Here is a 16,935-nt window from a genome sequence, read left to right as displayed (position 1 = left end):
CAGTTGAAATAACAAAATTTTGCTGCTTCTTTGCTAGTATGTAGCCTGAGAAGGGTTCAGTTCAACAGCTGAGATAGCCTACCCCCACCCTCAACTATCCATCGATTATTTTCTCTACTCTTCTCTTTTCTGTTTGCTGTTAATTCACAGTGATATAACTGCAATTGGAGATCTGCTGAAGTAATTTGAAGACCATCAACAGTTGCTGTTCAGAATATACAAGTTCTTCCCAGTCTGATGTAGATAAGTCACTTGGGCTTATTTTATTGCAAATAAGCCTTGTGTTGTGTTATATATGTGTTGGGCCTTTGATCCCATGGGTTTTCTTTGAAGTGGGCCACTTTAATGGGCCTAAAATATGGGTAGAAGGTAGAAAAACGAGATTTTATTCATTAATTTAGTTAGTTTCTATTTAATTCAATAGAGGCTTATTAGGCCATTGGTCGGTTGTAAAGTCCAAATAGACTATTAGTTAGTTAGTCCTACTCCATGTTGGAGTCATAAAGTCAAGTCCTAGTCCTATTTTGAATTCCTAGTTGGAGTAGAAGTGTCTAGTCCTCTTGGGGAACTAGCTCCTAGTAGTAGTTTGATTGCTATTTTTCCCTCTATAAATAGAGGGGTTTATGTACTTATAATTCTAGATTTGAATGAATGAATTATTGAATGATTACTCTTTAGCTAAAAAAATTGTTATTGAGAGGTGAGATGCCTAAACCTTTGAAGGGTGTAATACCCAAAACCTGAGGGGTGAGATACCCATTATTTTATTCTCTTTCACCCTTCTCAACCCTCCATCGATTCTTCTTTTTCTATTTGTATTTTTTGTTTATTGTTATTAGAAGTTCAGACCTGTTAAGGCATACAAAATCAGAATCAACTAGCCAAAGAGTTCTTGTTCTTGAAGCCAATCGACCCTTATTGCTGCCCAAGTTTGAGATCTGATCTGCAGATCCTTTGGATGACTGGTTCTATACTCTAAGAAGATTAATTGATCCTCTCGTGAAGGTTATCTGAAGAAGAGAAGTTGCTGGTCCTGCAGAATTCTTTACATTCTCTCTCCTAGGTCTGAAAATCAAGAAAGTGCATAACTCTATAACCAGCCGTCAGAAGCCCTTCATATTTGGGGTTTTTGTACCCTCCCTAGGGACTATCTACACCCAAAAGTGCAGCTCAATCAGACTTCCACAGACCTGGCCGCACCTTTCTCTCTCAAGCTCTATAGAAGGTCTTTCTCTCTCCTGTCTGGTTGGGTTTTGGGCTGTTTTGCTCCTATATGGGTATTGTATCCTTGGGGGTTTATTTGATAGTATTATTTATTTGTTTCTTGCTCATATTTGTATTGTTTGGGGTTATAAACTGTTGGGGTAGTTTCTTGAAATCTACTCCTGCATTAAGTGGTATCACTCAGGATTTGAATGAATGAATTATTGAGTGATTACTCTTTAGCTAAAAAAACTGTTATTAAGAGGTGAGATGCCTAAAGCTTTGAGGGGTTTGATATCGGGGTGAGATACCCATTCCTTTATTCTCTTTCACCCTTCTCAATCCTTCATCGATTCTTCTTTTTCTATTTTTATTTTTTGTTTATTGTTATTAGAAGTTCAGACCTATTAAAGCATGCAAAATCAGAATCATCCAGCCAAAGAGTTCTTGTTCTTGAAGCCAATCGACCCTCATTGCTGCCCAAGTTTGAGATCTGATCTGTAGATCCTTTGGAGGACTGGTTCTATACTCTAAGAAGATCAATCGATCCTCTCTTGAAGGTTATCTGAAGAAGACAAGTTGCTATTCCTGCGGAATTCTTCACATTCTCTCTCCTAGGTCTGAAAATCAAGAAAGCGCATAACTTCATAACCAGCCGTCAGAAGCCCTTCATATTTGGGAGTTTTTGTATCTTCCCTACGGACTATCTACACCCAAAAGTGCAGCTCAATCGGACTCCCACAGACTTGGCCGCACCTTTCTCTCTCTAGCTCTGTATAAGGTCTTTCTCTCTTCTATCGGGTTGGGTTTTGGGTTGGTTTTGCTCCTATATGGGTATTGTATCCTTGGGGGTTTATTTGATGGTATTATTTCTTTGTTTCTTGCTCCTATTTGTATTGTTTGGGGTTATAAACTGCGGAATTAGTTACTTGTAATCTACTCCTGCATTAAGTGGTATCAAAGCTATGGTTGAAGAAAGCTCCAAACAATCTATCAGTGCTTAACCGAAGATGGTTCCATCAGTTCGTTACTTCGCTGGACAAAGGGATACATTCTACAACCTTGATTAGTTAGATTCTCTGGAGGAATATTTTGACTACTATAACTTGACAGAGACATAAAAGCTTAAAGTTGTTTGCTTCCGGTTGATTGGTTGTGCTAGAGATTGGTAGAAAGTCCATGAAAAACGACTCCGAGTTCGAGGACATGAGCCTAGGACTTGGGAATAGATGAAGTACGAGTTAGTGACACAATACCTCCCTGTATATTTCCAAAGAAGGCTCTTCCCTCTATATGATTCCTATCAAAATACATCTACTGCTGCCCAATCTAATGATCACCCACGTTATTTTCATAGGGAATTCCTTGAATGGATGCGTGAATTGGACATGTACTTTGACAACGACAACTTAGCAAAGACACAAAAACGCTAATATGCATGTTCCCAGATGAGTGATTGTGTTTGAATGCAATGGAGAGTCCATGAAAGGCAGCTTCAAGCTCAAGAATGTAAACCTAGAACGTGGGATGAGATGCAATATGGGTTGACAGGCATGTACCTATCTGAGTATGAACGAAACTTGTACCTCCTTCCACCAGATGTCCAAAAGCCACCCACACTTGACAATAGCATGAAGGAATCATCGGCCTCTATTGCGAAGGAGCAACAAGAGAAGACACCTCTGACCAGTGAACTAGAGTCAAAAGTTGAGGTTAGTGTTAAAATTTTTTCAGCCATTCCTATTATTGAGGAAGAACTAGTCATTGATGTTCCCATCAAGGAGACTCATGTGGGAGCAGTCGAAAGCAACAAGGTTGCCACAATGGACAATGGGGTTGAGCATAGTTGTCATGGTGCCAAGGCGAACCAAGGCGCTGGAGGGCTGTCTAAGCGCTTAGGCGAGAAGGTGCCTGCCTTACGGCGAATACGGCGCCAAAAAAGACGTTACTATTTTTTTAATATATCTATAATATTTAGTACAACTGTATAACAATGATATACTTAATTTTAAATTGCTTGTAAAAAATCAAGCCTTTAAGTTATATCAAAATACAAGAAGCACGACTTTAAGCAACATCAAGGGAAAAAAGTACATACTTTAAGCAACATCAAGAGACAAGAATCAACATTCAACATGAAATTCATATCAATGCAAATTGCAAAGTGATATATTTTCTAACATGAGAATACACAACAAAAAATAAAAAAATTATTCATAAAAAAAAAGCTATAAATTAAACAGAAGGCATAAGTGCATAACAACATATAATTCCTAATGAAATATTATAAATAATATAATATTTAACTATTTAAGTATGTAGTTAGATATACTTACCTCTATGATGCCCAAAACGAGATCCACAAAGTCCATCATAGACCATGAGTCCATGAACCATGATATTTTAATGTTTAACCCCCTGTCAATCAATACATATAAGTTAGTGATACTAAAACACTAAGCAACAAGAGAAACCTTGTTCCTTAATATATGAGTCATGACTCATGATAGGTGATAGGCTATGGGTTCCAATCCTACCTGAGGAGAATTAAAAACACCTAATGGAAATTAAGAAACATAAAAATAAACCAAAATGCTAAACTTTAGTAAGCTTTAAAGTATAAATTTTAAAACAACAAAATAAACCATCAAGCTAAACTTTGTTCTTGTTTAACCATAATCAAGCTAACAAATCAACATCTAATTCTTCTCCCTCCTGTTGTTGTTGATTCATAGAATCAGTTGGCCCATCACCAAAGTCTTCTTCAATATCTTCATCATCACGCACCACATTGTGGACCTCTTCTTCAACTTCATCATCTGATGATTCCTCAATAGTGGCCCTTCCCCTACCACGACGTGTGTAGCAAATATTGGCTGCACTTGTTGATCCTTGAGCCCTCCTAGGTAAATTACGACCCCCCACCGATGTAGATGCACCAACTGCTCTATCAACATCTCCCCATGTGAGGTCATCTCTAGGATGGACTAAATCTCCATCTTCTTGATCCCCTGTTATCCATTCATTACTCCAATTCATTTCATCAAAAATTAATGGATCACAATTGCTGCCTTTTTCCCTTCTTTCTTGGAACTTTGAATGAAGCCGACGATTGTATTGGATATAGACTAGATCATTCAAGCGCTGATGTTCTAGTCTATTCCTCTTCTTGGTGTGAATCTGAATCCATAAATACTCTTTATTTAAGTTAAGAAATAGATGTAAAAAGTATAATTACAAACTAATATACAAGATCATACGTACAAAATCAAATGTGCTCCAATTGCGCTCACAACCGGAAGCGGAGCAACGAAGGCCTAATATGCGTATTGCATATTGTTGAAGCGTAGGGGCCGAAGATCCATGTGTTTGCCACCAAGAGACTATATATAAGGAAAAAATTAGATACACATATTGTTAAATACTTATTAAAATTAAAAAAAAAAAAATACTTAGTACTTACTAGGATCCAATGCTCCTTCACCGACTATCTGTTGTTTAAAAGCCAAACTCCTTGAAAAGCTATCTTCACATTTTCTGTACAATTGAGACTCACGTATGATCTTGTCTTGCACAGTTAAGTCGGGCACCATTCTTTCAATAACTGACATGAATGCATCTTGTATTTTACATGATTCTTCAAAAGGGAGTCTCTCATCATTGATGTAGTCAAAATATTTGCTAGCATTTAGGTAAAAGGCAGCAGCATATAAAGGTCGATCCATTTGGACCTCCCAACGATCATCAATAATTGCTAACACCTTCTTCCATGACCGTTCTTTGTTGGCAAAATTTACTTTTATCTTTTTTTTTGCTATTTCCATTGCCAAATAAACTTCAGGCAATGCAGGCCTCTTATCACCATCTACTAACCTCAAGACAACTAAAATTGGTTGGGATGCTCTTAAGCAATCTAGTACATTGTTCCAGAATGTTTGTGCAAGTATTGTCTCAAGTACTTTCTTACCTGCCTCTGTCTTGGACAACTTAGAACTATTCCAATCATCAGATACAAATAATTGCTTCAAGGCATCCTTGTTCTTATACAAACTTTGTAGTGTCAAGAATGAGGTAGCAAATCTTGTAACTCCAGACCTCACCAGATCTATTCCATTTGTCTTTTTCTTCAAAGCATCAACAAGTTTGTAATGGCTGTAGATAAAACTTGTCATTGTTTTTGCCCTCTCTATTGTTGTTTTATAAGCTTTCAACTTGCCAATGTCCTCTAACATGAGGTTCAAACAATGAGCTGCACAAGGAGTCCAATAAAGCTTACTCCGTTTTTCCATCAACATTCTACCAGTTGCAACATAATTAGCTGCATTGTCTGTAACTACTTGTACCACATTATCCTCCCTAATTTCTTCAATTTTACTATCAAGCAGCTGAAATAACATAGCTGCATATTGAGACTCACTAGATACATCTACAGAGCCCATAAAATAAGTCCCCAATGGCCAATTGACAAGGACATTAATCAAGTGTCTACCTCTCTTGTCAGTCCACCCATCAGACATAAGAGTGCACCCGTGCCTTTTCCAATAATCTTCATATTTCTTCCTGATACAGTCAATCTGAGCTTTTTCATCCTGTAGCAAGGGCACTCTCAACTCATGGTAAGAAGGGGGCTTATATCCTGACCCAAACTGTGCAATGGCTTCAACCATCTCTTCAAAGCTCCTTAACTTGACAGTATTGAATGGGATGCCAGCTTCATAAAACCATTTTGCAACATATGCATTAGTTTTCTTTATGTCTGCATTTGATCTTAAGCTGCTTTGTATTGTTGTCTGGGTAGAACCTTTAGACCTCCTCTCACCAACTATTTCTTTAGGAGTCCGTCTAAGATAAGAATCTATCGGACCTTTTACTGCCATTTGTGTATTAACATTAGCTTTATTCATTTTGGAAGATGTCCCAGAACTTGGTACAAGGTTCTTTATTGAGGAGTCTATAGTTGGGGGCCTTGGTACACCAGACTGGAGTTGCCCTCCACTTTCTATCTCTTCAGGAAAATCATCTCCCTCCTGATGACCAACAGAATAATCCTCATCAAATACATCAGGCTTCCTCTTCTGATTTTGCATGATAGCTTCATGCATCTCTCTAGCGATTGCTGCAGTTGTCTTTGGGCACTTTGATATATCTCCATACCCACCAATTAAATGTTGCTTAAGCCTTTTGATTCCTCCTTTGGCATCTTTTCCACAAAGTGTACATCGCACTAAGTTCTTATCATTAAGATCTGGCCAATATCCATACTTCCACCCGGGGTCTTTTGATTTGGCCTTCCTAGTTGGATCTTTGCTTGGATCATATGTTGATGCGCCAGTGCTAGCAGATGGCCCGCCACTACCACTAGTAGCCATATCTATTTGAATAAACTACAGCACTACATAAACATAAGGAACAACAACAAGAGAAACTAAGTAACAAAAAATAAGAAAAAGCATATCAATCTACAATGCACTTTACAATCTAAAAAATAATAACTAATTCACTAATGCACTAATGCACTAATGCACTAATGCACTAATGCACAACAATAATAATCATGCAATCATAAATTCATAATACAGAATTACAGATTACACTATTACAGTCTATATACTTGCAGGGGAAAATGTTTTGTACAGAAAAAGCATGGTTATCACATAAATCAAAAGTAATCTGTATTTTTTCTGTACAGATTACAGCATTTGAGAACATCAGAGGGGAAAAAAAAACCAGATGCAGACGAAGAAGAAGCAGAGGAAGAAGGGAGGAAAAAAAAAAAAAAAAACCCCAGCCGTAGACGAAGAAGAAGCAAGGGAAGAAGAGGAAAAAAAAAACACAGTTGCAGACAAAGAAGAAGAAGAGAGGAAGAAGAAGAGAAAAACAAAAGAGTAGTAGACGAAGAAGAAGAAGAGAGAGAGGGAAGAAAAAAAAAAAAAAGTCGTCGACGAAGAAGAAGCAGAGGAAGAAAGAAGAAGAAAAAAAAAAGATTTGTAGAAGAAGAAGCAGAGGAAGAAAGAAGAAGGAAAAAAAAAGAAAAGAAGATTCGTAGAAGAAGAAGCAGAGGAAGAAGAAGCAGAGGAAGAAAGAAAGAAGAAGAAAAAAAAAAAGATCGTAGAAGAAAGAGCGTGTGGGAAAGAAGAAGAAGAAAAAAAAAAAAAGATTTGTGAGAGAGCAGAGAAGAGAGGAATAAAAAAAAAAAAAAAAAAAATAATAAAATCGTCGACAAAAGAGCAGGGGGAGGGGGAAGAAAGAGAAGAAGAAAAAAATGGTGGTCTGTAGGGAAGAAGCAGATGGAAGAAAAGAAAAGAGAGAAAATAAAAGATGCGTAGAAAGAAGAAGCAAGGAGAAGGAGAAGAGAAGAAGAAGAAAAGAGTGAGTATATGGAGAACGTAGACGAGAAGAACCGAGGAAAAGAAGAAGAAGAAAGAAAAAAAAAAAAAAAAAAAAAAAGACTAGCGAGAAGAAGCAGAGGAAGAAGAGGAGATGATGAATAAGAAAAAAAAAAGGGTATGGGGAAGAAGAGAGGAGGAAGAAGAGGAGAAAAAAAAAAAAGAAATCGTAGCTCGAAACGAAGCAGGGAGGGAAAAAAAAAAAATTAACAAACATACATACCTTTTTCGAGGACGTTGAAGAGAGAGTCGCAGGGTCGCGTTCAATCGATCGGTTGAATCACAGCGGTTCTCCGACGATTACAGCGGTTTGTAATGGCAGTTGCAGGTCACCGGCCGGTAGAGAGAACGACTGAACGAGAGAAATGGAGGGTTTTAAAAAAACTTTGCATGTTTTATTTCCCCCCACCACCAAACCTTTTTCTTTTTTTTTTGTTGTTCACTTGAGAGTAAATGATTCCATGTATCTCACATCCTTTAAAAACCTGTACTTCATCAAATGAAAAATTAAGAATCAGAATATAAAAAATAAATAATTAAGTAAAAGTAAAAAAAAAAAAAAAAAAAAATACACCAAGGCGGTCGCCTTTGGTATAAAGGCGACCAAGGCAACGCCTTTTGGACGCCTTTATACCAAAGGCGACCGCCTTTTATACTTCAGCAATGGCGTCCCTCGCCCTGGCCCTAAAAAAACGCTTGGACGCCTAGGCGACGCCTTGACAACTATGATGCGGTCGCCTTACGTGATACCTTTAATGTGTGCTACTTGCTTACGGCCTTTGGGCGCCTTACTAGCGCCTTACCAACGCCTTAATAACTATGCTTCTAATAGGGCTGGACTTACTAAACAGTGATGTAGATACTGTTGCACTTACCTGGTTGGACCAGTAGGACCGGTTGTGGAAGCCAAGGGCCAAGAATAACCTGTTCAGCCCAGGTTTTTGGTCCAACAAGGGTTGGTAGTAGTTAGTTTTACATTATGTCTTTTATTTGTCTTTGAGTAGGATACGTAGGAGGTAGAGAAGTAGGTTTATGCTTGGAGTGTAAGTAGGAGTTTATTTCAGTATTAGAGTCTAAGTAGGAGTAGTTTTTTATTTTCCCTTCATATACTTACATAACTCAATGTTTAATTTTTAGAGTGAATTTAAATTTTAGAATTAGTGAATTCGTGTGTGGTGTGTGATCCCTTCCCCCTCTTGTGCGATTTTCCATTATCTCCCTAAGGCTACTCCATCAATTTCGTATCAGAGCCGAAGGATCCTATCATCCCTGTCACCCTACTCAAACACAACTCCATTCCACCTCCCATAACCATCAAGCTCCATTCTGCCCTACCATACCCCATCGCTCTTTCCTTCCTCCCTATTTCAATTCTACCTGAAAAATACCATTGACAGAGACTGAAAAATAAAAAATAAAAAAATAAAAAAAGAAGAAGAAGAAGAGAAGAAAGAAGCAGCTAAAGGAAAGAAGCAGTTGTGGAAAAGAACAAGCAGAATCAGGAAAAAAAAAAAAACACCCCCAGCCTCCTCTTTCTTCTGCCGACAGCCAAAAAAAAAAAAAAAAAAATAATGAAGAAGAAGAAGAGAAGACGGAAGGAGCAGAATAGAAGAAGAAGAAGAAAAAAACAAAAGAGACCACAGAAATCAGAGAGGTAGAAGACAGAAGAAGAAGAATAACAGAAGAGAAACAGAAATCAGAAAAAAAGAAGAAGATTCAGAGAAGAAGAAGAGGTAGAAGTAGAGAGAGAAGACGTAGGGACAGAGAGAGACGAACAGGCATACCTGGTTTCCGTCGCCGATTGCTTGCCTCAAATCTTGCCGCTAATTGCTCTTAGTCTCCAACGTCTCCAAGGAGAGATATCTCCTCTTGTCGGTAATCCAAACCCTCCAACCCCATCCTTTTTATTTCCTTTTTCCTACTTTCTCTTTTTCAAAATTACCCCTTTAATTCTGTTTATTTCCCCCAAACCCCTTCTATTATCCTTTGTCCCTTTCTATCCTATATTCTTCTTTATTTCCAATTAGACCCTTTCTCCACACGTGTCTTCCTTTGTGACTTAAAGTGCACCTTCACTATTTACAGTTCTACCATCCCTAAAAAAGAAAAAAGAAAAAAAGAAAAAGAGAAAAAAAAGAGATAATTACCATTCTGTCATTCCTCTTTAAGTTTCCATCTAATTACTATATTGCCATTATTCTTTGAGTGTAATTTTGTTAATCATCACCGTGGTAGCCAATAGTGAAGTTGTTCAACAACTGAACTCCTATAAGGGAGAAACTGATGCAAAATTTGAAGCTATTATGACAATGATGGAATCCATGCAATCTTTTATTACTCGTTTGGATGCAACAGATAAAGGAAAGAGTCCCATTCAATCTGGGGATTCTTCCAACACCATTCCACAGGATCCACCACCACATCATACACCACCGCCACCACCTTCACCACCATATGGAACTGGTAGATATGATGGAATAGAAAGAGCAGCAAGATTGGATGTCCTTGATTTTTATGGAGACAATAATCCAGAATTGTACCTTGACTGGATTCACAACCTAGAGACATTCTTCAGATAGGACGGGATGACTGAGGCCTGAAAGATCCTATTTGCAGAGGCCAAATTGAAAGGCACGGCCCGAATCTGATGAATCAAGCAATAGCAACAGAACCGAATCCGAGGCGTTGGTTTAGTCACTACTTGGGCTGAAATACATGAAGTCATGAACCGGAGATTCTTGCCTTCTGATTACAAGCAACGATGCATCTCAGGTTTGCACAGTTGAAACAAGAGAATTTGACCGTGGAAGAATATGTTTCTAGGTTCTATTATTTGGCTACTCATTCAGATTTTGAGTGAGATGAAGAAGTATTGGTGGCACAATTCCGCAATGGTTTGCACCCTCAACTTAGTGCCGCCCTTGCCTCTAGCTGACTACCTACAATGGAATACGCTGTCCGGGTAGCATATCAGGTTGAGGAGAGTCTGAAACGTCCATACAATCGACAACCATTTACAGATGCTTTCCCTAGGGGTTCTAGTTCTATGCAGACGCAATCATCTCAATAGGAAAAGTCAATCAGTAGACCACAGCCTAGTGCTTCGTCTATGGCATCTTCACGACCTAGCCGAACGTATTCTGCACCTCGTCGTGATTCACACATGTCATCTTCACGACCTAATCAGTCATACTCCTCACCTTAGTGTGGTTATGATAGGAACTTAGCATTTCCAAAGGAGGCTATTCAATGTTTCTCATGCAAGGGGTACAGGTGTAGAGCTAATCAATGTCCTAACCGGTTATTAGCCTACATCGACAAGGACAATTTTATACCCTATGTACTAGAAGACCAACCGAAAACAGGAACAGTAATCTGGAGGCTGAATGTGATCATGATCCTAATGAGATTAATGATGGTGATAGTGATGGTGAGCCTCGACCGTTCTATGTGATCCGTCCTCTTTTGACTACACAGAAGATTCATGAGGACGATTGGCGCCGTAACAGTATCTTTCAAACCAGGGTGTGATGCAATGATAGTTTGTGCAATATGATGATCGACCTCGGCAGTTATACCAATGTTGTTTCTGAAGATGTTGTTTGCAAGTTGGAACTGAAAACTAAGCCTCATCTGAATCCCTGCAAGGTTGGGTGGGTGAACAACAATAATCTGGAAATTCATGAAAGGTGTTTGCTCACGTATTCCATTGGTGGACTGATCGATCAGGTTCAATGAGATCTCCCTGGGGCGGCCATGGTTGTTCGACAAGAAAGCCAAGCACTGTGGATATGACAATACATACACTTTTTAGCATGGTGGCCTCGAGATGAAGTTCCTTCCAGCAAAGGATCTTCCCCTTCTCAAGCTCAAGAAGATAGTTGGTACTTTTCTCATCAAGCGCATCGACTCAACGACATTCTTGGACCTCATCCAAACTCGATGGAGTTGAGTTCTTTTTAGAAGGGGGAGAGCTGATGTAGATATAGTTGCACTTACCTGGTTGGACTAGCAGGACCGATTGTGGAAGCCAAGGGCCAAGAATAACCGGTCCAGCCCAGGTTTTTGGTCCAACAAGGGCTGGTGGTAGTTAGTTTTACATTATGTCTTTTATTTGTCTTTGAGTAGGATACGTAGGCGGTATAGAAGTAAGTTTATGTTTGGAGTCTAAGTAGGAGTTTATTTCAGTATTAGAGTCTAAGTAGGAGTAAATTTTTACTTTCCCTTTATATACTTACATAACTCAATGTTTTATTTTTAACTTTTTAAGTGTGAATTTAAATTTTAAAATTAGTGAATTCGTGTGTGGTGTGTGATCCCTTCCCCCTCTTGTGCGATTTTCCCTCTTCTCCCTAAGGCTACTCCATCACCTCTTCCTGTAGATCACCATACAAGAAGGCATTCTTGATGTCCAATTGAGACAAGGGCCAATCAAAGTTGACAGCAAAAGAAATAAGTAGACGAATAGAGTTCAGTATAGCAACCGGGGAGAAGGTCACAAAATAATCAACTCCATATGTCTGAGTATACCCCTTGGCAACCATACGGTCTTTCAACTGCTCAACAGAGCCATCAGAGTGATACTTAACGGTGTACACCCAACGACACTTCACCAAATCCTTACTAGGAGGTAAATCTACCAAACTCCCGGTACCACGAATCAAGAGAGCATCCATTTCTACATCCATGACAACTTTCCATCCAGGAATAGTTAGGGAATCATTATGGGTGCGGGGAATAGGGTTAGTAGAAAGTGACAAGGCAAGACCATGGATGGGAGAGGGAAGATGAGACAAGGAAACAAAGTTATCAATAGGATACACGACCATAGATTTTTTAGTACAAGAACGTGTACCTTTCCTTTGAGCAATTGGTGAGTCATCAGGCGGAGAAGGAGGAGCTTCACCAGAGAAAGGCGGCAGTGGAGGAAGTGAGTCATCTGGAGTATTGGTTTCTCCACTCGGCTGTCCAACCTTCTTCTTGCGCTGATAAACCTATAGAGGAGGTGAGTCACTTGCACTGGGCACATCAGGGAAGGTTATGAGAGATGGAATGGGTGGAGGAGATGGAGAAGTCCACTCCATACCAGACTGGGACACCTGAGGAGAAAAGAATGATGTGCCTTCAAAGAAGATTACATCGGCACTAACAAAGTTTCTGTGAGTAATGGGGTTATAGCACTTATACCCTTTCTAAGGACGTGAATAACAAAAAAAAAAATGCACTTAGTAGACCTAGGAGACAGTTTATCTACTTGCACATGCAAATTATGGACAAAACACATACAACCAAAGACTGGAACAGGAAAACTTGGCAAACTAGGGAACATAATAGAAAAAGGGGACCTATCTGAAAGCACTGAAGATGGCATGCAATTAATCAAGTGACATGCAGTTAAAACCCCATCACACAAAAAATACTTAGGAACACGCATATAAATCATAATAGCACGGGCTATCTCAAGTAGATGTTGGTTCTTGCGTTCTGCTACCCCATTTTGCTGTGGGGTAGAGGGGCAACTGGTTTGGTGTATCATCCCACGGTTGACACAAATCGGAAATATCAGTTTGAGCATATTCTAAAGCATTATTAGAACGAAAAATCTTAATCAAAATGCCAAACCGAGTTTTTATTTCATTATAGAATTGCTGAAACTCAGATAAAAATTCAGATATGTCCTTTAACATTTAAAGCCATGTAAGGCGAGAATGATCATTCACAAAAGTCACAAAATAACGAAGACCAAATCTATTGCTCACTCTGCACCCTATACATCAGAGTGGACTAAGGAACATAAAGACAGACTACGAGACACAGAGCGAGATGGGAAGGACACACGACGATGTTTTCCCAACTCACAAGTGTCACATTCTAACCTAATCACAGACTTAAAACTAGGAAATAAAAATTTCAACCAAGCTAAAGATAAATGTCCTAAACGACAGTGCCATTGGAAAGGAGTCATCCCCAACAGCAGTAGCAGCAACAGAAGAAGTATGAGAACCATAGTTGAGATAATATAAACCATCTTTTTCACGCCCTCCACCAATCGTCTTCCTCGTGTGAAGATCCTGAAAAACACAGTAAGAGGGAAAGAAGGTTACTGAGCAATTTAATGAGCTAGTTAACTGACTCACAGAAAGAAAACTTAATGGGAATTGTGGAACATGTAACATAGAAGATAAATTCAGTGAGGATGTGGGTGATATAGTACCATGACTGAGAACCGGTGTCGAAGAATCGTTGGCAAGAATAACAAATGTAGAACTGGTACTAGAAGAAAATGTTTTAAAAAGTGATGACTTACTAGTCATATGGGCAGAAGCACCTGAATCAATGATCCAGGGGGTAGAGGTAGTGGTAAGGAGGGCTGAGGTACCTATATGAGCTAAGGTGGCAGCGGATGTAGACCCACCATTAGATGTATTAGAGGATGCCTCGAGAGTGTGCAAGCGCCAGAGCAACTGATTGATGTCAATGCGCAGACTGGTAGATGAATCTCCTGAAGGTCTCGGTTTAGCATCAACGGAAGACATTGTGTCAGTACCATCATCTGACACTGCATGATTGGCTAACTGGGTTGCCCACTCTGGCTTGCCATGCTTTGCCTAGCAAGTCTCTATAGTATGGTTGGGCTTCACGCAATAAGTGCATTGGCGGGCTGCACGATCAGAAGGCTGTCCACTAGAACCTCGACCAGCCGATCCACGACCCCCCATGACTGCAACCACGTCCACGGTTGGCAAGGAAGGCAGAATTGTCTTTGGAAGACTGATCAGATTTAGTTGATGAAGCGATACGCTGCAGTCATGAATAAGTGTTATTCAGAGTAGGAACAGTATCGCCTGCAAGTAAATGGCCCTTCACTGCCTTCAAATCATTATTCAAACTAGCAAAAAATTTGGAAACGAAAAACTCATTCTGCTGAGCTTTCAATTTGGCAATGTCTGTGGTCGAGGGTTGGAAAACATTAAGTTCTTCAACCATTCCCTTGAAAGTATTATAATACTTTGAAAGAGATCTGTCAGACTGGCAAAATTGGAACGGCTTCTCATAAATATCATAGATACGGATCATGTTCTTTTCTTGAGAGTAAGTTTTCTTCAAATCATCCCATACTCCCTTTGCAGTAGAGTGAAACATGACATTGGCAACGACATCTGGTTCCATACTATTCCACAACCAGATTAAAATCAAAGCATTCTCCTTCATCCATTCATCATAACCCTTGTCAAATGATGAAGGAGAATCAGAAGTAGTATACTTAAGTTTATCCTTGGCCATAAGGTAAACCTTCATAGATTGAGCCCAAAGTAGGTAATTCGAGCTTCCCTTGAGCTTAATAGAAGTAATTTGGATATTGACATTGTCCGAGGCAGATGCAGTAGTCACAGAGGTAGTAGACTTGGTCTCAGCCATGAGAATAAAAAATAAAGTAGACAAATAGAGTCGCTGATATCTGGCTTTCACCCAAAAATACTTCACCCACAAATAGAGTTTCCGATATCTAGTTTTCACCCAAAAATACCAAGAAAAATAGCAGACCAACCTGAACCACAACAACTGGATATCTGGCTTTCACGCAAGAGACCCGGGTTCGATAAAAGAAAGAAGAAGATGGCTGCAGTTCAAGTTCTTAAAATCTTCAGCATGGTACCAATAGAGCACGATCCATACACCAAAGAAATCACTCCATGTGATTTAATCCATAGTAGATGCAGCAATAGGTGGCTGCACACCAGAAGATTTCAGCGCAAAACCGAGATCAGCAGGGAGGATTTTGAAAAGCTTGATTTGATTACAGAGGCTTTGATACCATGTTACAATCCCAGATACCTTGTAATCAAATCAAAAGAAAAAGAAAGAGAAGAGAAGAGAGAGGTACTACTAAAGGAGACTCCTGAAAGATGAGAAGAGGCCTGCGATCTTACCAGGATGGTTTTGATCTCAGGTTTTCCCTAATCTTAATATTATTTCATAAGAATGAAAATACAAGAATACCCCCAAGACATAAAGAAGTAACCCTAACCAAAAATACTGGACCGATAGGACATAATTGACCCTATCGGTCCAGGGAACTAGCCGGGATTAGTGTCAGTCTCAACACCTCCCATGTTTATTTTCTTTCCTCTTGGTAATGAATTATTTTATTCATTAAAAAAAAAAATTCGAGTCTTGCCTCCCGAATCCTCTCCTATCGTGAGTTCCACCCATACCCAAGTTCAGATCAGATCTGGTGACTTCCACCAGAGAAAATTTCAGAGTTCTCTTGTTAATTCTTTAGTTGATCCTTTGGGTGATGTTCGGTCGCTTGGGTTTAAGAGGGCTGGAAGCTAGGATTAATAAACTGAAGTTTCAGCTCGAGTGGATCTTTCTTGAGTAAGTTCTCGCATCTGCAACCACGGTAACTCACTGCTGATTTTGTTGCCTATTGAGAGGTAAGGGATAGACAACTTTGTTAGTTGCAAGTAATAACAGACATATTTTTATATGCATAAAATCCATTTCCTGTGTAACTTATTTCTGTTTTATTCCCATTCCAATTTTAAATTTTGGAAAATCCATTCTCTTCTATTTATTTACCAATTGTTCCTAGTGCCTATTTGATTTACTCAAAGGGGTTCTGCACATTCTCAGAATTTACAGATTGCCAATGATCACATTATTTTCACACTATTTTGAATTTCTTTCACTTTGGTGGTGCCATAGTGATCCAAAAGTAGGGTTTTGTAGCCTGGGGTTGCATTATTCTTGAGTTCGTAAAAAATTTTCTGTTTTTCCTAAGTAGTGATTATAGAGATTTAAGTAATGTTTTTAATTGTGGAAAAAAAAAAGAAAAGGAATAACAAAGGCTCATGGTGTTCTTGCTTTGGAATGTTTCATTTCTGTTGGGTAATAGTGGGATTCATAGGGATAACTTGTTTACTGGTATTGCTGGTGTGAACTTTTTTTCTCTTGTTTGTTCTCTTTTTATTCCTGTTGTGAATCCTTGTTCTGTTTAATAGGCAAACTGTTGTTTGTTTTTAAGTGATAAGTTGGGTTTCGTTATTTTTTTTTTCCAGGGGGTTGAATAAGTTGGGTTTCATTGTCAGAATATATTCATAGTTCATTTCTTAGCTGCTAATAATATAAGGTCAAATCACAAGTGACTCAACCCCAGAATAGAATCATTAAACAACTCCAACAACACACTGACTTGACTACTGATATCAGTATTTGTGTATTTGTAAAACCCAAAACAGTGGACAAAGTATCTTCTCACAACCTTTATCAGTCACTTAATAAAGGTATTATTACACCCCACCCCAAAGAACAAATATCAATAACAATAACCTGATCGCAGGAC

The 16,935-nt window shown here is 39.0% G+C and overlaps 1 protein-coding gene and 1 long non-coding RNA gene across 2 annotated transcripts; both read right to left on the bottom strand.

The window, feature by feature from the left end:
* Positions 1–4,223: 4,223 nt before the first annotated feature.
* On the bottom strand, positions 4,224–4,531 carry LOC122073303. The gene is made up of 2 exons (XR_006138750.1): positions 4,468–4,531; positions 4,224–4,383 (listed from the first exon to the last, which is right to left on the bottom strand). It is a non-coding gene; the product is annotated as an uncharacterized LOC122073303 (long non-coding RNA).
* A 152-nt stretch (positions 4,532–4,683) lies between these two features.
* LOC122074442 lies at positions 4,684–12,277 on the bottom strand. The gene is made up of 5 exons (XM_042639250.1): positions 12,136–12,277; positions 10,946–11,230; positions 5,771–6,403; positions 4,760–5,629; positions 4,684–4,694 (listed from the first exon to the last, which is right to left on the bottom strand). Exons 1-5 carry the CDS (start codon positions 12,275–12,277, stop codon positions 4,684–4,686), a joined length of 1,941 nt encoding a protein of 646 aa, XP_042495184.1.
* Between the last annotated feature and the right edge of the window lie 4,658 nt (positions 12,278–16,935).

This window comes from Macadamia integrifolia, chromosome 3 (genome assembly GCF_013358625.1).
Source record: "Macadamia integrifolia cultivar HAES 741 chromosome 3, SCU_Mint_v3, whole genome shotgun sequence".
Classification (NCBI taxonomy): Eukaryota; Viridiplantae; Streptophyta; class Magnoliopsida; order Proteales; family Proteaceae; genus Macadamia; species Macadamia integrifolia.
Note: the sequence above shows the minus strand (reverse complement) of the source record. Positions and strands in the feature narration are given on the sequence as shown.